Raw genomic sequence first — 21,518 nt, 5'->3', positions numbered from 1 at the left:
AGCGCTCTGTCCATTAGGTAAAATAATTGTATTTTCTACTTCCCAGGAGAGTGTTTTTCTTAGGCCATATTAATAAAAATCTTCATTACATTGTTTGAAGGACCAGTGTCTTCCCTGGGAGATCTGTGGTGCTGTCCACAAAGCCTCGATCTGTGTTCAGACGAGTAGCATTAGTTGCCTATTGAGGATTGAGGTAGGAGGAGATGGATGAATAAACACAGTGCGTGGTAATGACTAAGGAAATGGGCAATATAGGCATGAGAGTTGGGAGACCCCAACATGTCTGGGACACGAGAGACAAGTTTTACCCCTGCACTGGCTATAGTTTGGCTTTTCTTTGGCTTTCTGCTCCCAACTTTATTGAATTACAGTGGGCAGATAAAAAAATGTATATGTTTAATATAAACATGATACTTTGCTATTTGCATGCATTATGGTTATCAAAGTCAAGGGAGTTAACGCTTATCACTTTTTCTCTTTTTATGGTATTTCCATATATATATATGTATATATATAGTTTACTTAGATCAGATTGCCCTTTTTATTATTCTCTTACTTTTCCCTTCCTCTCTCCCTTCTTTTCCCCTCTCCCCCCCGCCTTTTTTTTTTTTTTTTTTTTCCTTTGGTGCTGATCCTGGCCCTTGAACTTAGGGCCTGGGCACTGTCCCTGAGCTTTTGTGCTCAAGCCTGAGCTCTTCCATTTGAATTCTACTTCTGTTGGTTTGTTTGTTTGTTTGTTTGTAATCAATTGGAGATAAGAGTCTCCACAGGCTTTCTTTGCCCAGGCTGGGTTTGAGCTGGGATCCTCAGGTCTCAGCCTCCAGGGTAGCTAGGATTACAGGTGTGAGCCACCAACGCCAAGCCCTTGTTTTTCTTTTTTGTCTGGACGAATACTTAATATCTATTCTCTTACATATTACACTATTATTAGCCGTGGTAACCATGCTCTCATTAGATATCCAGAATTTCTTCTACAAAACTGAAACTGCTCTGATCAGCATTTCCCCATTTCCCAGTCCCTGGCACCTCCCATTTTGCTCCTGCGAGTTTGAAGTCCTTAGATTCCACATGGAAGTGAGATTTGGCAGTACTTTGCTTTCTTTGCCTGCCACATTTCACTTAGTGTCACCTACAGGTTCATCATGTTCTTGCAGATGTTAACTCTTTCTTTCTTTTCTTTTTTTTTTTTGTATAGGTAACGTTTGAGTGTTTTATTTTAATTATTATAAAGTTGATAACACAGAGGGGTTGCAGTTACAAAAGTCAGATCATGAGTACATTCCTTTTCAGACAGTGTCGCCCCTTCCCTGGCTCTTTTCCAGTTTTTCCCTCCCATCCTCACACACAAGTTGTATACATCATTTTCCACATAGTGCTTAGTGAGGTCTGAAGCTGCATGTGTCCCTATTTCTGTGCTCCCTCTACTCTCCCAAAGACAGATAAATGAGCAAACAAGACAGAAAGAAAATAAAATCAGCAACAAAGAAAAAAAAAACTCTTGTTTCCATTTCCTGGAATCCAAAACGTTCACCTTTTTAAAGGCTGATAATAATTCCGGTGTGTACCTTTGAATTTCCTTCATCTGTACAGCCCCTAATGGCCAATGAAGTCATTTGTATACTCTGGATGTTGGATGTTGGAAAGAGTATCGTGGTGAACATGAGTGCTCAGACAAATTCAAGAGGTCGACTTCATTTCCCGGTCTATATCTATATTCCCAGAAGTAGGACTGCTGGATCAGATGGAACTCTGTTTTTAATTTGTGTGTGTGTGGCTGGGGGGGAAGGGGGGGGAGGGGAGGGTGTGGTGCTGGGTATTGAGCCTTCAGCCTTAGACATGGCTAATCAAGCCCTCTGCTACTGAGCTATATTCTCCCTCACTCCATCCTTGGTTTTAAACCAGTATGTACCTCAGGCTGACTTTGAACTGGTCTCATCGCTGGCTGGCCCTGAATCAAAATCCTCCTGTCTGTCGTCTCCCCCTGGCTTGGATTTCAGATGTGCCCTCCTCCCATGGCTTGGATTTCAGATGTGCCCTCCTATGCCTAGCTTGCTTTTTAAATTCTTGAGTTACTTCCATACTGCTTTCCATGGTGGTTGTAACAATTCACAGTCGTGCCGGAGTTCCTTGTCTCCCCATCCGTGACCTTTGTCCAACAGGTGTTAAGGTGTTTTTTCATTGTGGATTGTGTTTGTATATCCTTGTGGATTAGTGGTGTTGAGAACATTTTAATATAGTTGTTAGACACTGTATGGCTTGTGAGAGATATCTATTAAGGTTTTGCTTTACTATTTTTTTTAAATTTATTTCTCCTAGTTTTTGGGTTTTTTTGGCTGTACTTTGAACTCAGGACCTCATGTTTACTAGGCAAACACTGAACTACTTGAGACACACTACAGTAATTTTTTTAAAAATGTATTATTAGAGTACGTTAATCTTACAGTGTAAGATTACAGTGATGTAGTATTTCTGTGCATGTATATAATGAACTTTGACCAGATTCCCCTGCTCCTTACATTATTTGCATACATTTTCTTTAATTTGATCATCTGTCTCTGCATTCTATTGATTCTGCTTTTTGTTCTTTGTCATGTGGAAGCTTTTTGGGGGGTCCAGGACTAGAACTGAGGACCTGATGCTTTTCCTTACTAGCTGGTGAGCTCCCAAAAGAGCTACTACTCCAGCCCCAATTCGGGAAGCTTTTTAATTTCATGTAATCCCATATCTGTTTGTCCTTTTGTGTCCTGTGCTTCTATAGTCATCTAGAAACTCACTGCCCTGACCAATGTCAAGAAGGCTTTCCCGTATGTTTCTTTGCCCCATGTGTTACTGTGGTAGGTTTTAATCTATTTTGAGTGTATTTTTCTATACAGTATTGGATAAGAATCTAATTTTGTTCTTCTGCGTAAGGACATTCAATTTTTTTCCCATCACCATTTATTGGACAAACTGCCTTTCTGACACCTTTGTGGAAGATCAGTGGAATATAAATGTTTGAGTTAAGTCTGGGTTGTATTCTGTTCTGTTTGTATGTGTGTTTTTATGCCAGTCCGTTTTATGCCAATATTTTGTGGGTAGAGCTGTGTGTATTTTGAAATCATACACTATGATGTTTACAAGTTTTGTGTGTGTGTGTGTGTGTGTGTGTGTGTGTGTGTGTGTACGTGTGTGCCAGTCCTGAGACTAGAACTCTGGGCACACATATCCTCATACCTTTTTCACTCAAGGCTGGCACTCTACCACTTGAACCACAACTCCAACTGGTGTTTTTTGGGTGACTAATTGGATATGAGTCTCACCGACTTTCTTGTCTGGGCTGGCTTTGAACCAGGATCCTTAGATCTCTAGCTTCTCAAGTAACAAGGATTATAGGAATGAGCCCCTGGCACCCAGCTGGTTTCAGCTTTTTAAATTTTTCTTATTCAAGATAGCTTTGGCTGTTGGTGATCTTTTGAGTCCATATGAATGTTTGGATTTTTTTTTTCTGTTTCTCTGAAAAAGTATCACTAGAATTTTGTTTTTTGGTTTTGGGGTTTTTTGGGTTGGTCGTGGGGCTTGAACTCTGGTCCTGGGTGCTGTCCCTGAGCTCAAGGCCAGTGCTCTACCACTTGAGCCACAGTGTCACTTCCAGTTTTTGGTGGTTAATGGGAGACAAGAGTCTCATGGACTTTCCTGTCTGGTCTGGCTTTGAACCGTGATCCTCAGATCTCAGTCTCCTGAGTAACTAGGATTAAAGGCATGAGCTACCAGTGACCAACTCACTAGACTTTTGAGGTGAGGTTCATTGGATTCTGTAGATTGCTTTGGGTAGTATGAACACTTTGATGTTCTTCAGACCCAGAAGCACATGCTACCTTCCATTTATTTGTGTCTTTTCCAACTTTTTCTTCTTTTTTTTCTTTCTTTCTTTTTTTGTTGTTGTTGGTCGTGGGGCTTGACCTCTGGGCCTGGGCGCTGTCCCTCAGCTCTTCAGCTCAAGGCGAGCGCTCTACCACATTAAACCACAGCGCCACTTCTGGCTCTTTCTGTTCATGTGGTGCTGAGGAATTGAACCCAGGGCCTCATGCATGCAAGGCAAGCACTCTACCACTGAACCACCTTCCCAGCCCCTGGCCATAGAGTACTCTAGTCATGCTTCAGTGTCATGGTAGTGCTGGCCTTGCAAAATGAATTTGGAAGTGTTCTCTCCTTTACAGACTTTTGGAGGACTTTGATGATTGGCATGAATTCCTCAAATATTTGGCAGAATTCATCAGCGACACCATTAAGTCATGGGCTTTTCTTTGTTGAGAGCTTTTGATTACTTACTCGATATGTTTACTTATTATTGGTGTATGTTCAGGTCTTGTGTTTCTTCATGATTCCATCTTAGTAGGTTATAGATTTCTAGTGATTTATTATTTACATACATTATCCAACTTGTTACAATCCTCTGTGTTTTGTGGTAATTTAAGACCTCTCTTTTTTTCTTAGTCTAGCTAAAGGCTTGACAGTTTTATCTTCTCAAGCCCTCTTCATTTCTATTTTTTCTGTGATATTTGTTATTTCCTTCTTTGTACTAGTTTGTGTTAATTTATTCCTCTTTTTCTTGTAAATTACTCTTGGTCATTTAAAACTTTCTTTCTTTTCTCTTTCTTTTTTTTTTTGTCAGTTGTGGGGCTTGAACGCTGGGCCTGCGCGCTGTCCCTCAGCTCTTCAACTCAAGGCGAGCGCTCTACCACTTGAGCCATAACACCACTTCCGACTTTTTTCTGCTTCTGGGGTGCTAAAGAATTGAACCCAGGGCCTCATGTATGCAAGGCAAGCTCTCTACCACTGAGCCACCTTCCCAGCCCGAAAACCTTTTTTCTTAATGTAGGCATTTTTTACTAGAAAATTCTTACTGAAACTGCTTTTGCAATATCTTAAGTTTTAATTTGCATTTCCATTTTCATGTCTTAAGATTTTGTTGTTGTTGTTGTTGGTTGTGGGGCTTGAACTCAGGGCCTAGGCACTGTCCCTGAGCTCTTTTGCTCAAGGCTAGCACTTTACCACTTGAGGCCCAATTCCGCTTCCAATTTCCTGGTGGTTAATTGAAAATAAGTATCTCACCGACTTTTCTTCCTGGGCTGGCTTCAAACCACAATCCTCAGATCTCAGCCTCCTGAGTAGCTAGGATGACAGGCATAAACCACCAGTGCCTGGCATATTGTTCCTTTTTATTTTTCTTCTTTGACTCGTTGGTTCATGAGTTTAATTTTCTACATACTTACTAGTATTTCCAATTTGTTTCTTTTTTTGGGGGGGGGTCCGGTTGTGGCCTGGGCGCTGTCCCTCAGCTCTTCAGCCCAAGGCTAGCGCGCTCTACCACTTGAGCCACAGCGCCATTTCCGGCTTTTTTCTTTTTGCTTATGTGGTGCTGAGGAATCGAACCCAGGGCCTCAGGCATGCAAGGCCTGAGTTCTACCACTGAGCCACCTTCCCAGCTCAATTTGTTTCTTGTGAGTAGTATATGAAGCCAAAAATCTTTAAAATGTTTGGAATGACTTAGGTGCCAGTGGCTCATGCCTGTAACCTTAGCTACTCAGGAGGCTGAGATCTGAGGATATCGGTTCTAAACCAGCCCAAGCAGGAAAGTCCAAACCACTCTTCTCCAGTTAACTACCAAAAAGCTGTAAGTGGAGTTGTGGCTCAAGTGGTAGAATACTAGCCTTGAGCCAAAAAGCTCAGCACCCAGGCCCTGAATTCAAGCCTCTGAGAACAGCACGCGCGCGCGCACACACACACACACACACACACACACACACACACACACACACACACACACACACACACACACACACACACACACACACACACACACACACACACACACACACACACACTTGGTATTACAGTCTTCTTAAATTTGTTAGTATTATAGCCTACCTCTCGGTCTATCTTGGAGAGTATTCTGTATGTTTGAACATAATGGAAATTGGACTAGGATGGAATGCTCGGTATATGTCCGTTAGGTCCATTTTGTCTTTAATATTGTTATTTCCTTACTGGCTTTCTATACATTGTTGAAAGTCCTAGGCCTTCAAGCTCCAAGACAGGCAAAAAAAGAAAACAATAACATTTTAAAAGTCATGTTTAGCCATATGCCGGTGGCTCACAACTGTAATCCTAGCTGAGATCTGGGGATCGCAATTCAAAGCCAGGACAGGAAAATCTGTGAGACTCTTGTCTCCAATGAACCACTAGAAAACCGGAAGTGGCACTGTGGCTCAAGTGGTAGAGCACTTGCCTTGAGCTGAAGAGCTGAGGGACAGCGCCCAGGCCCAGAGTTCAAGCCCCATGACCAACAAAAAAGAAACAGAAAGTCATGTTTAAGTACCAGTATCTAAAGGTGTTTTTGATGTCCCTATAACTATACTGAGTAGTTCTTTATCCCATGTGAAGATACAAAGAAGGAAACAACATTACCTTCTAACTTCTAAAAACAAAAGGGACTCCTCAAGTGAGATTAACACTACAGTCATATGTGTTTATTAATCTGAATATTTTATGAATGGGAGATTTCCATGTTGTTACCTACACACCTCCTCGTTTATTCTCTTTGACATGCCAATGATGAAAGGAAACTGTCTCAAGCTACAAATAGAAGGAACTTTTGGTTTGTCCTGATTGCCCTATTGAAATTTCTGGAGCATTAACAAACTGGGGTGCCTTTTTTTTTTTAAGGCTATGAAAATGACTCTGTAGAAGACCTGAAGGAGATGACTTCCACCTCCTCCCGGAAGCGAGGGAAAAGAAGATACTTCTGGGAGTATAGTGAACAGCTTACGCCGTCCCAGCAAGAGAGGATTCTGAGACCCTCGGAGTGGAACCGAGATACACTGCCAAGCAATATGTATCAGAAAAACGGCTCACATCATGGTAAGCGGGGGATGGGAGTCAAATATTGAATCACTTCATGGGGGGGGGGGAGTTGTTTTGTTTTAGACAGAGTCTTACTGGTTGCTCAGGCTAACCTTGAGCTTTCTAGATAGTCTAGGCTGGCCTGATACTGGCACACTTCCTGACTCCATCTTGGAGAGCGCTGGGATTTCAGCCACATGTCACCACCCGGGTCTAGTGTCCCTTTAAATAGGGATATTGAGGTTTTGTTTTTGTTTTGTTTTTGTTTTTGCCAATCCTGGGTCTTGAACTCTGGGCCTGGGCACTGTCCCTGGGCTTCTTTTGCTCAAGGCTAGCACTTTACCACTTTGAGCCACAGTACCACTTCTGGCTTTTTCTGTGATTAATTAGAAATAAGAGTCTTACAGATTTTTCTGCCCAGGCTGGCTTCGAACCATGATCCTCAGATCTCAGCCTCCTGAGTAGCTGGGATTACAGGCCTGAGTCACCGGTGCCCGGCTGAGATACTGAATTCTAATGTTTACTCAGTGTTCTTGGATACAACTGAAAAAGGGAAATGTAGAACTGTATTACCATGACTATTCTTTTTTGTGTGTATACTAGTCCTGGGGCTTAAACTCTGAGTTCCTGGGCACTGTCCCTGAGCATCTTTTGCTCAAGGCTAGTGCTCTACCACTTGAGCCACAGAACCACAGAACCCCTTTTGGTTTTTTTCTGTGTATGTGGTGCTGAGGAATCAAACCCAGGGCTTCATGGCATGGTAGGCACGCATTCTACCACTCAGCCACATTCCCAGCCTGAAAATGTATCTCTTGATCACTAAGATGACTTCAGCTTTTCAACTCTTTGTAGGAAAATATGCAGTAAAGAAGTCACGGAGGACTGACGTGGAAGACCTAACTCCAAATCCTAAAAAACTGCTCCAGATTGGCAATGAATTACGGAAGCTGAACAAAGTGATTAGCGACCTGACTCCCGTCAGTGAACTTCCCCTAACAGCCCGGCCAAGGTCAAGGAAGGAGAAAAATAAGCTGGCTTCCAGGTAAATGCTAATCACGTTCACTCATGTGGAAAAAACGTCTGCGATGTGAAGTTCAACTCTTTTGAGTTTTTTACAGAAGAGGTGACCTTCAGCCATGAACTGAGAAGTAACTTTTTTCTTTCTTAAATCCTACTGTGAGATTCTTTTCCTTTGAAAGTAAAAGACAGCATTTCTGCTTTCTTTTTAAAAAAAAAAATTCAGTTGGTTTCATTTTAGGCAAGGTTTCACTGTGTATAGTCTAGGATTCAAAATCTCTTGAATTCTCCTGCTTCTGAGCTCCGGAATTACAGGTGTGTGCCACCATGCCCTGCCTGGAAAAAGTTTTAAAGGGAGAGAGGTTCAGGTACTTAAATGTGTTCTATTATGATAGAAAAAGGAAATTTGTATAGCTTCTGTTTTATGTGCTTTCTTAGTCAAGTGTTTTGAGGTACAGGTTACTTAGGATGAAATTAACTCTTCAGGGGGAGGGGATCTTGGAGCTTGAACTCAGGGCCTGGGTATTGTCCCTGTCTCTGCTTTTTTGCTCAAGGCTAGTGCTCTATCACTTGAGTCACAACTCCACTTAACGGCTTTTTGCTGGTTCATTGGACATAAGTCTCACAGACTTATCTGGCTTTGAACCATAATCCCCAGATCTTAGTCTCCTGAGTAGCTAGGGTTACTGGTATTCCCCACCCACCAACTTTTCTAGCTTAAATTTTCCTAGCTTAACATAGATAAAAATTAACTAAGCAACCCAAAGACAGAGATGGGAAGGGAGGAATGAGAGGGAAAGAGGGAACAGCTTACACTAAGCAAAAGGAAAACAGTAAATATCACCTGATGTGGAAGAAATAATTATATTGTCAAAGCTCATAGAATTCACAAACTTTATAGACCATGATAATGACAATTTGCCTTGTGAAGGTTAAAATGTGTTTGTGACTTTAACTAAGTATCACTATTCCACAATACTGTGAAATTTTTATAATCACCTAATATCAAAAAAAAAAGAAAAGAAAAGAAAAGTGAGAGAAGGGATGGGTGAGGGGCAATGGGTGACAATGTTGTCAGACACTTTGTATTCATATACTGTTTTGTAGAATGGGAACTTCTTTGTATAACTACTTAAAGATAATAAAAAAATTTAATTCACCCCTTTTAGTGTACACTGTTACATCATTGTGACAAACATTCCCTCATATAACTTACCAACGTAATCATTGAGCATTTTTTCATTACCTTAAAAATTATAAAAGCAAGCCCGGGTTCTGGTGGCTCATGCCTGTCATCCTAGCTACTCAGGAGGTTCAGATCTGAGGATTGTGGTTCAAAGCTAGCCTGGGCAGGAAAGTCCATGAGATTCTTTATCTCCAACCAACCACCAAAAATCCAGAAGTGGAACTCTGGTTCAAGTGGTAGAGTTCTAATCTTAAGTACAAAAGCTCAGGGATAGCACCTAGACCCTGAGTTCAAACTAGCCCAAAAGGAGAAAGGAAAAGAAAATGTCTTATAGCAAAGGAGTCTATTTTGAATGCTCTCTTACCAGAACAGTGAACTAATAGTTCCTTCCTTTCACAGAGCTTGTCGGTTAAAGAAAAAAGCCCAGTATGAAGCTAATAAAGTGAAATTATGGGGCCTCAACACTGAATATGGTAAACCTCTAAACATTGAAGAGCGTTTTTAACTTCCTATTTCCACTGTTCCCGCGCTTCTTGTTTGTCTTTGTTCCTTACTTTGCATTCTGGCCCAGCCTTATTGGGGTTCACCCATCCAGCACCCCACTCCCTGTGCCCATGTTCATGAATCCTTGTAAAGTCCTGGCATGAGTGTTGGAAGTTGAGCTCCACAGTAGAGATCTCAGTACAGCCAACTGGAGACCTGGGCCTTTGTTCCCCTTTGTGATTGTATGCTGTATCAGCCAGTTGATTGACTGGTTTCATATTTCCCATAGAAACACCTCAATATTTTAGTTCCTTGGATCGTATTTTAAGCTTTGTGAGAATAGTGTAGATGTGTGCTTTGAAATTGGATTGCTCATTGGAATGTTTTGTTTTGTTTTTTTTTTTTTGAATGCTTTTGTATGTATTAAAACCCAGACTTCTTAGGTCTCTTCCTAGGTCCCCTACTTTGGAATAGAATAATACACTGATTTTTGTTTAGTTGCTTTTATTTTTTTCCTTTTATTTATTTATTTATTTATGTTTGCCTGTCCTGAGGCTTGAACTCAGGGCCTGGGCACTGTCCCTGAGCTGCTTTTGCTCAAGGCTAGCACTCTACCACTTGAGCCACAGCACCAGTTCCAGCTTTTCTGTGTATATGGTACTGAGGAATCAAACCCAGGGCTCATGCCTGCTAGACAAGCACTCTACCACTAAGCCACATTCCCAGTCCTTGTTTTTCCTTTTATTTTTACTTCTTTAAACCAGAGCTGGAGATCCAGTCCAGGACCTATGCATATCAGGCAAGCGCTCCATGACTGAGCTGTGCTACAAGCCCTTCCAGTTTTGTTCTGTTTTGTTTTGCTATTGTGTCCGTACTGGGGTTTGATCTTGGGGGGGGGTCTCATACTCATGCTCAACCCCCAGTTGCCCTCCTGTTTTTAATTGAATATCTGAGGTTATTAAACAAATGCTTCTGTGTTAAAGGACAGGTTCCAAGCGTTTTTATTCTGTCTTGCAGATAATTTATTGTTTGTAATCAACTCCATCAAGCAAGAGATTGTAAACCGGGTACAGAATCCAAGAGAGGAGAGAGGACCCAACATGGGGCAAAAGCTTGAAATTCTCATTAAAGATACTCTTGGTAAGAATACAAGATAGATCTACAACCTAACACTTAGGAACTTAGTGTAGTATGAGGTGTATGATATCAAGGGATATTAAAAATTCTTGTAAGCCGGGCTGGGAAGTTGGCTCAGTGGTAGAGCGCTTGCCTTGCATGCCTGAGGCCCTGGGTTCGATTCCTCAGCACCACATAAGCAAAAAGAAAAAAGCCGGAAGTGGCGCTGTGGCTCAAGTGGTAGAGCACTGGCCTTGAGCTGAAGAGCTGAGGGACAGTGCTCAGGCCCAGAGTTCAGGCCCCACAACCGGACCAAAAAAAAAAATTAAAAAAAAAAAAAAAATTCTTGTAAGCCAAGCGTTGGCGACTCACATCTGGTATCCTAGCTACTCAGGGAGGCTGAGATCTGAGGATCACAGTTCAATACTAGCCCAGGCAGGAAAGTCTGTGAGACTCTTACTCCAGTGAACTACCAGAAAACTCAAAAGTAGTAGAGTGCTAGCCTGGAGCAAAAGAGCTCAGGGACAGCATCCAGGCCCTGAATTTAAGTCCCACAACCAACAATAACGAATTGTTTTTAGTTAGGAGCCAGTGGCTCACACCTGTCATCTCCTCCAGTTAGGAGACTCAGATCCGAGGATCTCGAAGTCAATTCCAAGCAGCGAAATCCACGAGATTTATCATAACCAGTTATCCAGCAAAAAAGCCAGAACTAGAAATGGTAGAGCACCAGGCATGAGCAAAAAAGTCAGTGAGAGTTCAAGGCCGAGAGTTCAAGTCTCAGTACCCTTACCCCCCCCCCACACACACACACAAAGAAAGGAAAAAATCAAATGCTGTTAGTATAATATCAGTCTTTCCTCCCTCCCTCCCTCCCTACCTCCCTCCCCCCTTCCCCCTCCATCCCTCTCCTCTCTCTTTCTCTCTCTCCCTCTCTCCCTCAAATTGCTAATACTTTTCAACATTTCTTTTACTTCTGTTCCTGCCCATATGTATATCGGGCAGTGGTGTATATTCGGGTAACTTATAAACATCGTGATTCTGTATTCCTATTTTTTTTTGGGGGGGGGGGGTCCGGTCGTGGGGCCTGAACTCTGGGCCTGGGCGCTGTCCCTCAGCTCTTCAGCTCAAGGCTAGCGCTCTACCACTTGAGCCACAGCGCCACTTCCGGCTTTTTTTTCTTTTTGCTTATGTGGTGCTGAGGAATCGAACCCAGGGCCTCAGGCATGCAAGGCAAGTGCTCTACCACTGAGCCAACTTCCCAGCCCTCTGTATTCCTATTTTGACATGTATCTAGAAAACAAAGGCATTCTCAAGCTCAGCTGTGATACCACTATTATATCCATGTACTTGAGTATCGACCTAATATTTAATGTGGAGTCTGTTTTAATATTGCTCCAGTAGTGTCATGTACGCCCTTGTCTCTGATGTATTTGCAATTACTCATTGCATCGACTTACATCTCTTTTGTCTCCTTGAATACGTACAGTAACACACTAATCCAACAATAAGCTCTCTCAGAGTTGTTGGTCTTTTTTCAATGACAAATCCAGGTTTTGATTTTCTAAATTGTGCCAGTGTTTGGATTTATAGGTTTCCTCATGACAAGATACAGTTAAGTTTGTTTGGTTTTTTGGGCAAGAATTCATCACTTATCATTTTATTTCCAGCACTCAGCATCTTGTCATTTGTCAGTGATGATGAAATCAGTCATTTTTCTGTGTACGTGCCTGCCCTGGAGCTTGAACTCAGTGCTCAAGGCTAGCAGGCCATCACTTGAGCCACAATTCCACTCTGGCTTTTTGGATCTTTAATTGGAGATCAGAGACTCACAGACTTTCCTGTGTGTCTGAGCTGGCTTCCAAGCTCAATCCTGGGCGCTCAGCCTCCTGAGTAGGTAGGATGACAGGCTTGTGCCTCCCGTGCCCAGCAAAGTCCATATTTGTATAGCAATTCTTCTTTGCAGAGCTACACAGTGGCTAAATGAATATATGTCCACTCCCAAGCCAGTTTTGTGTTTGCTTGGTTGTCTTTGTAGTGGGGGTCAGGGAGGACAGAGTCTTTTCTGGGTTATACTCCAGGCTGGCCTCACTCAGTACACTGGAGAACGTGGTTTTCTGGTACTGGTGCCACCACACGTGGCTTTCTTTTCCTCAAAGAGTTTGTTTATTTGATTTATTGGTTGTAAGGATTTTAATTTATTGATAGTAAGCGTTTATTGATTCCAAGTATTCTTGGTCTTGCTGTAGATCTTTCATTTCTTAGTCATTCTCATTTCTAAGGAACATAAATTGTATGCAGTAATTTTTTTTTTAATGACTAACCAGAGCCTTCAGATCTAGTTTCAGTTGCAGGTTGAATCTGGCCTAGGAATCACATGACATTAAAGTGAGGGGCAGGGCCTGGCTCCTAGAAATAGGGAAGCAGCCTTGTGGCAGGCTCGGGCTTTGGGTCTAGACTCTTCTACTTGCCGTCTCCCCAACTTTAAACTGTGATTAGCTATTCTCCAGTGGTCATTCTACTTGTTTTTTTTTTTGGTCAATTGTGGGGCTTGAATTCTGGGCCTGGGCACTGTCCCCGAGCTCTTCAGCTCAAGGCAAACGCTCTACCAATTGAGCCACAGCGCCACCTCCAGTTTTCTGGTACTTTATTGGAGATAAGAGGCTCGGACTTTCCTGCCCCGGCTGGTGTTAAACCATGATCCTCAGCTCTCAGCCTCCTGAGTAGCTAGGGTGACAGGTGTGAGCCACCAGTGCCCGGCTTTATCTACTTTTTTTTTTTTTTTAAGACAAAGTCTGTCTGCAAAGACTGACCGCCACCTCCCCAAAGTGATGGGATTACAGGTGTGCGTGACCATGCCCAGCATATTCTTCATGGTTATTCTTGGTGTCACTTTTCTGTTCTTAACCATGGCGGAGTCAAGTGTGATGGGTCAAAGGTGTTCTGGGCTGTGGTTACAAGTAGCAGAGCACTGTTGTAGGGCCAGTATCATCGAGCTGAGGTCCACCTGGCCCTCAAGTGTTAGCTATCCCTTCCCTTTTCGGTATGCCTTCTCCATTGTGCATTCAGGTGTGCATTTTATTCTCCACAGGCCTCCCAGTTGCTGGGCAAACCTCAGAATTTGTTAACCAAGTGTTAGAGAAGACGGCAGAAGGCAACCCCACCGGTGGCCTGGTGGGCCTGCGAATACCAGCATCAAAAGTGTAGCCAGCCCTACTGGACCACTGGTCAGAAGTGTCTGTCTATTTGTTTTTCTCTCGTTATCCATTGTATATTTTCATTCGGTTTTGCATGTCAGTTAGCATTATGTAAACATTTATGATTAGGTTACATTGTTTTAAGAACTTGTAGCATAAGTGAAGCATGATCCAAAATACTTGATTATTGCATTTCAGAACATAAACCTCCATCACACCTGCTACTGGCATTAGCAGTGGAGCTCACATGCTAAGTAAACATCAAGGTGTAAGTTGCACACACGCATTGAAGGGAAAACATTTTGGGAGGGTGCGAGGGTGCGTAGCTCAGTATAATGCCAAGCATGATGGCAGGTTTATGCTCTGAATCACTCAAAAATGTTAAGGAAGCATTTTTTTTAAACAGTCCATTTAGATTGTTTTTAGAATTATTGCTTTCTGTCCTAATTTTCCACAGCCATTAATCTCACTTGTACATGGCTCACCCGGCACTCATGTTTGAGTGCCATGGTAGACGTTCAACTCCAGAGCTCAATATCATATATAAATATATATCTATAAATATATACAGATGTCTGTGCAAGTAAGAAAAAAGCATATTCTTTGTGCCTTGTATTTTGGGAAACTCTAAAACTGGTAATATTTTGTATGATGAAAACCTTTAATGAGGAAAAAATTAAGATATATAGATGGAAAACTTATGGGGTTTAACTGTTTTTTTTTGTTCCAAACTTTTTCAGATTTTTTGAATGTATATAGGACTATGTTGAAATGTAGATATATGCCACAGAGTCTTTGTATTGTATATATAAAAAAAAAACCAACAACAAAAAAAAAAAGATGGCTCTAGAAAACTCCTATTTCGGTACTTGACCGGAAGAAGACAAATACTTGCACATTATTGCGATTGTTTTATTTTTTTGTACCAAAGACAAATGCAACTGATATGGCAAACTGCCAGTCTAAGTAAAGTTTTGCACAGCTTACATGATACTGTATGAATGTATGAAAAAAGGAGCAAAACCTAAAAGGTCAGGGTTGGGATCTTACTGAACTGTGAATCTTATTTCTGTTTGGGTCCAATTATCTATAGAAGGAGCATCCATACATACAGATATATTATTTTGCTGTTCCTCTAGTTGCTTCCATAATAGGTAAGTTGGTAGCCATTTAGGTGTCTGTAAGTCTTTTTATTTCTGCACTTAACTGTAGGAAATTTTAATATATTTCATTTTATTAAGCTATTGATAAAGTTTTTGACTTTGAAGATGACAAAGTTTATTTAGCTTATTGTAGTATACTTCCACCAAACAACCAAAATACAGATTATTTTTATTGTATTGTGTGTATATATATATATATCTGTAAAGAGAGAAAAAAAGCTAAAACTATCTAATTCTTTAGTTGCCACTTTTCCAATCGATGTATTACTGTGCATGTAATATTTTCAAAGATCAACACAAGCTTACAACAGAAACAGAAAACTTTATAGATTTTTATATTTTTGTACAGGTATTTTCAAACTAGCTTCTTCAAACTTACATGTGACTTATTCTTCTATAGTTTCTAGAACTGGGAGACGTTGACACATTTTTAGTTTTTAGGTGCTCTTTTTTGGCTCACATCGAACAGCTTCTGTAGTCCATGTAGCCATGTTCGAGCTTTACCTCTTGATGAGAATTCCTTCTGTCCAGGCAGCATTATAAACCTACCCCACAGATCTTTCCATCTGTTCCTTCAGTTTACTCTCAAATCTTTTTGTTTGCTCCGAAACCTAGTGGTTTCCAAACTGTACTTAAAAGAGAGGGGGAAAAAGTATCACACACACACACGCACACGCACACACACACACACACACAGAAACAGCAAGAAAACCAAAAATTTCAGACCTAACCACTGGGAAAACACCTGTCTCTCCATTACCTGATGGTAGAATTTACTATCTTCATTCTAATCTGTACAGCGTGGTTCCTTTCTTCCTCCTCCCGCTCCCTTCTTTCTCTCCATTTGTAAGCGACAGCACATGAAGTTACATAGCACATGAAGGTTCAGTTCTAGAACACACAATAACAACCCAACAGGCCCTCTAGCTTCTTTGACATCTGGAGATAAAAACTGAGGAGGAATGGCTTGACATAACCCTCAAGATTGTCCTCCATGTTTAGTGGAAATGTGCCCGCTCGTGCATTCACATTGAACGGATGAGAAGGGCAAATCTCAGTGGCTGACGAGTTCAAGTTCATCAGCTCACTGTTTCCTTTCTAGATGCGAAAAGGACAAAGTACAGGAAAAGCTTGTGACGTTTCCACAGCGTGTGTATCTGGGAAATGGAAAAGTGTTCCAAAATATGGCAGTTTTTCAGTCAGGTGAAAATCACTTTGTGATATAGACATTCAGCTGACGAGGTTTATAAAATTGCCCCCTTTCTAGCTGCTCTGTTAGAAATTCTGGTTTTTTGATACTTTTTTCTTGTCTGCAAACCAGAATTTGATTTTTTGGTCTTGCATTTCAAAAACAAAAAACAAAACAACAAAAAAAAAAGACTTTGAATCTGTTTAGTAGATTCCATATCCTTGCATTTCAGTGTTTTTATATGTATGACTTAAGTTAAATAGTTCAAAGCTTTTAAATAGTTGAGCTTTTTAATGTTGACACTTTATTTTGTACCTATTTATATATGTATGTATATCTTAGAAAAGCACTTTGTTTAAAAAAATTTGCATTTTATATGATTCCTGCCATTTGCTGCTAACTCTGGGCTGGTCAGAATGCTACACTGATACTTGATCTAAATAAAAACCTGGCAGTAAAATGTAGAGTGGAAGGTGAATGCTCTTGTGATCTTAACTTTATCTTCAAGATGACCCAAGCAAGCTGTGCAGCTTTACATTTTAACCAGGGGACTCTGTGGCATTTAAAACCGTCTAGAAATGGTTGTATTTTAATGCCAGTAATAATCTTGCTTCCTCTATTGTCATTAAGATATGTATGTTTCATGTATTTCACACACACACACACACACACACACACACACACACATCTTGTACGGTAATGTAAAAACCCCAACAGTTGTACATGTTCTGTTTTTTTTTTTTTTTGAAAACCGTAGCATGTATTTTTGGCTGATGATCAGTAGAGAAGAACTCTCTAAAGGGTGTCTTGTGTTCATACATGGTATCCAGGATCGCTCATAGTGAATTCCAGAACCTTGTGAAATTCACCTCAAACAAACCCATTGTTCCAAAAGGCGATGATACACTTTCGACTCTAGTACTACTACTACTATGATTAAAGAGAAAAAAAAAAAAAAGCAACAAAAAACTTTTCTTCCTAGTTTCAGATACACTGGATTTTTTTTTTTTTTTTGTAGAGTTTGTCTCCCTATGAAAGCATGCTGTCCAGTTGCTCAATCTCGTCCAGATCTTGTCTGGTTACCAATGGGGCGCCACACATGCTCAGTCCGAGATGAATGCTTGTCCTACTGTACCATGTATGATCTCTGTCCCTTCCTGCGACCTTCACAACTGATGATGACCTGGCTTGATATTGTGCCTTACTTGTACATTTGAAACTAAACATAGTCATTCCCTTCCATGTCCCTTTCGGCGAGAGAATCTGAGCTACCACAAATGCCTCACGCACGATGGGTTTTCCCGCAGTGAGATTTCACATTCCGTCTCTTTGTAGTTCTTTTATACTTGTGTGAAAGGCCAGGTTTGTTTTTTTTTTTTTTTGAATGGTCTTTGATCTGAAGTGTGGGGGAAAGATTCACAGTCATTTCACTACATCCCTTCTCTCTTCTGCCTTTCATGAATTTGTTCTACATCTTTCCGATGGCTTGACTTGATTTGCTTCTTAGCAATAGTCTACAAGTTCAAGAAAGGTGTGTTCAATTCATCTGCTTGAAATCGACTACTTCCTTTTCCATAACTTTTTAGGAGAAGAGTGCCCATTTTTTTTTGTTGGTTTTATACAACAGATGACAAGTCTCTTTCAAAGAAAAAGAAGTATAGTACTTTTGAAATACAATGCTGTTAGTATGAATTTCTTTTATATATATATATATAATATTCAGACGATTATCTGATGTTTGCCTTCATTAATAAAGCTGTTAGTTTATTCACCAATATGTCCAGCATGGATGTGCTTTTCTTTACTTCCATACGTTTAAAAAAAAAAAAGCATACATTTTTTTTTTTTTAGCTGCTAAGATTTAGTTCCTCAGAAATGGATTCAAGTTGCCTTCAGCAGAAATTAACAAAAAGAAAAACTTGTGTTCCTTTCCTTTCTAGAGTCTTCCTAAAAACTCTTGTCTCAAGTGTTTTCTAGTTAAGTACCTACCAACGTTAGCATCTCTCCAAGTCTTGAAACTTGAATTTCGAGAACACATTGAATGAATGCTTTCAGTGTGATTCGTTCTCATGAAGTCTGTGGTGGAACGGAAGCCGCTTCTGCTACTTTGCACAGAACCGCACACTTATTCTTCCCTTAATCGTGACTGACACGTCTCCAGTGCCGTACCACTTGTGGATTCTTTTGTAACCTTCGTAATCTTCAGCAGGGCATTATGAGAAGATGACTTCGTGTTGTTGTTGTTGTTGTTGTTGTTTTAATATTTCAAATGCATCTGGATGCATCCGTGAATGTCCACTGGTGTAGGAATGGTGGTTTCGTAGTGCGAAACAAATAATTTAGCCCCTGGTTGGAGAAAGATGGCGAAATGTACTACTGAGAATTTCCACGCTTACCCCTGACAAGCAGGATTATGTGTTGAAGCATAGTCCTCCTGCTTAACAAACAGACTGAAATGGTAGCAACGACACCTAGAAACCAAACTATGCCAAACTGTTCTCTCTTTTTTTGTTACTGTTGAGAAACAAGAAGTACAGAGGTGGGCTGAGGGGTTCGGACCTTGTTAAGCACTTCCAAATGGGTGTTTGGACCCGAAGACATGGTGGCTGAGCCGAGAGCATTGTGGGTATTTCCATGTGCCAAGTTTGGGTGAACTTAGCTTTGCCTCTTTCGTTCACACACAGTGGTGTAGTCGAGTCCATTCTGGGTGCCCACGAGTACTGGGGCTTGCCTTTTCACCCTTTCTTTCTTTTTGCAGAACCAAATAACAGAAATAATGTATTGTGTACTGTAACTGCCTTCCCACCACGTGTTTTTATGACATTGTATTACACTGCTGGCTTTTACCATTGTTATTATTATTATTTTAACCTTCTCTCCCCAGGATCTGTCCTGTAGCCTAGCCTCTCTGTGCGTAGCGACAGGACAGAAGCCGCAAGAGAAGAGTTAGAAGGGCAAGAATTGAAAGCATTTGTTCCGGGCTGGGAAGGTGGCTCAGTGGTAGAGCGCTTGCCTTGCATGCCTGAGGCCCTGGGTTCGATTCCTCAGCACCACATAAGCAAAAAAAGAAAAAAATTGAAAGCATTTGCTCCGACAACGTGGCGATCTTTGCATAGTTGCTTAGGGTTCTATTTGTAATGCTATCATCAACATTCTGTAGTTGTGGTTAACCTCTTTCCCCTTCCCAACTGGACTTATGCCCCCCCCCCCGTTTTTTTTTTTTTTATCAGATTCAGTTTTGTCTCTTGTCTAGAAAGAATTTTCTCTCGTTGGCGCATGAGCTGTTTAAAAAAAAAAAAAAATGACTCAAATGTTGGTTCATAGTTGTAACGCCGGGTTCTTGTTGTTGTTGTTTGTTTATATGTATGTTTGGTTTTGGGTTTTGTTTTTTTCATTTTTCAGAAGAAAAGGCAATTCACTGCACAAAGTTGCCTTGGGTCTCTGTCATCCATAACCCGGAAACACTTCTAGACAGATGCAGATTTCATCAGTGTATGCAACATCCTTTGTAATTTAAAATAAAAAAAAAGATGAAAAGGTTTGAAATGGTTTGCCTTGTGTTTTCCCTCTTCCTTTCTCTCCTACATCTCCTCTCGCCTATGTCCCCCCCACCCCCACCCCACAGCCATCCACTTCTGAAGACAACGGATCCCAAAGGATCCCACCCAGCAGCCAGCCGCCCACTGCGCCCCCTGTTGGTCTTTCCTTGACACTTCAGACTAACTTTTCAATATTTCAATGACATTTAGCTACAATATAGACTTCTTGAATGGATATAAAGCATTTGTATTCTTCATAAGAGAACAGCTTCTACTTCTTTGTCCTCTTTGAAATTTTGGGCACATGATATCTCGGAGAAAAAAAAAATAAAACATTTGAGGTTTCTCCTGATTTGAAATAATAGTATGTGTCTGTGTGTTTTCATCATTTTAATTAATCATGTCTCCAGGCCTAAGCAAAGTGCGTACACAGGGCCCTGGAGCAAAAGCCATTGTAAGAGCTTACACCTGTCATCCTAGCTACTCAGGAGGCTGAGATCTGGAGGATCGCAGTTCAAAGCCAGCCAGGGCAGGAAAGTCTGTTTTCTTACCTCTAGCGAACCACCAGAAAACTGGAAGTGGTGCTGTGGCTTATGTGATAGAGCACTAGCTTTGAGCACCAAGTGCTCAGGGACAGAGCTCAGGCCCAGAGTTCAAACCCCATGACAAGCAAAAACATGAAAATGAAGTCTTAGCCAGGGATCACAGGCTCATGCCTGTCATCTAAGACTCCTGGCTCTAATGAACCACCGGAAAAAAAAAAAAAAAAGCCGAAAGTGGAGTTGTGGCTTAAGTAGTAGAGCATTAGCAGTGAGCAAAAAAAGTTCAGGAACAGTGTCCAGGCCCTGAGTTCAAGCCTCAGGACCGGCACAGGAAACAATGGCCTTATGTGGGTAGAAGCAATTAGAAAAGCCATTCCATTCCTCCTCCCCTTCCTCCTCTCCCTCCTCCTCCTCCTCATGGAGCCCTCTAGCTACTCTGTAATGAAGAATTTGAAAGATTCAAGGCAGAACAGTTGAGAGAAATGCTGTCCTATCCCAGCTTAGAAGGTTCAGAATAGAAGGTATTAAATGTCCTCAGGAGTAGGGTACAGCATTCCTTTAGTCTCTGCTCACCACTTTCCAGTTAGGGAACTCAGCTGCTTCCTCTAGGGCCGAGTACTGAGGCTCATGGTCAAGTTCATGGTACAGAAGAGTCCGATGAGACTCGGACCAGAGAGAGGACCAGCCCCAGACCCAGGTTACAATGCCAGCTCCATAGGAACGATCCATTTTCTTCTTGGCCACGTCACAGGCAGTATTTGGAAATAAGTCCAAATAGGCTTAGAATCAGAAAGCATATATATATATATATAAGGCCAAGCTCCTATAATTGGAGACATGGTGGTCTAGGGATTCCTTCAACAAGGAGCATCATGGGAGAAAGACACCCCCCCAGGGTGCATTGAGCAGATCTACCCTGAGCTGGCTTTGTGTTTGCTCTACTATTTTAAATAGCTTTCTATTCAAGGGTCCAAAACATAGGACTGATTTGAATGTCAACCTGTTCGTTTAAAAAAAAAAAAGTTTCTTTACTCTTAAAATAATTGTCTCTAAATCCCTCTGTACATCACCCTTATAAAAATAATAAAAATATATTGCCAGTAGTGACAGGAGATATATTCAAGTCTAGATAAAGAAACCTGAAGCATGCAAAAACAAAGGCCTTTGGACACGTGGGAAGGTATAGCAAGTTCTCAAACAGGAA

At 41.3% G+C, this 21,518-nt stretch overlaps 1 protein-coding gene across 1 annotated transcript in view; it reads left to right on the top strand.

Moving 5' to 3' along the window:
• Crebrf (CREB3 regulatory factor) overlaps positions 1-20,443 on the top strand; it is a 66,711-nt gene extending 46,268 nt beyond the window's left edge. The window contains exons 5-9 of the mRNA XM_070011868.1: positions 6,706-6,900; positions 7,735-7,924; positions 9,485-9,558; positions 10,586-10,708; positions 13,776-20,443. Of these exons, the coding sequence (XP_069867969.1) occupies positions 6,706-6,900; positions 7,735-7,924; positions 9,485-9,558; positions 10,586-10,708; positions 13,776-13,891 (698 nt within the window). The 3' untranslated portion in view covers positions 13,892-20,443. The remainder of the gene's footprint in view (positions 1-6,705; positions 6,901-7,734; positions 7,925-9,484; positions 9,559-10,585; positions 10,709-13,775) is intronic.
• The last annotated feature ends 1,075 nt before the right edge of the window (positions 20,444-21,518 follow it).

Source organism: Dipodomys merriami, unplaced genomic scaffold (assembly GCF_024711535.1).
Source record: "Dipodomys merriami isolate MVZ:Mamm:240054 unplaced genomic scaffold, mDipMer1.0.p SCAF_848, whole genome shotgun sequence".
Taxonomy (NCBI): domain Eukaryota; kingdom Metazoa; phylum Chordata; class Mammalia; order Rodentia; family Heteromyidae; genus Dipodomys; species Dipodomys merriami.
The sequence above is the reverse complement of the archived record's forward strand: the minus strand, read 5'-3'. Positions and strand labels throughout refer to the sequence as shown.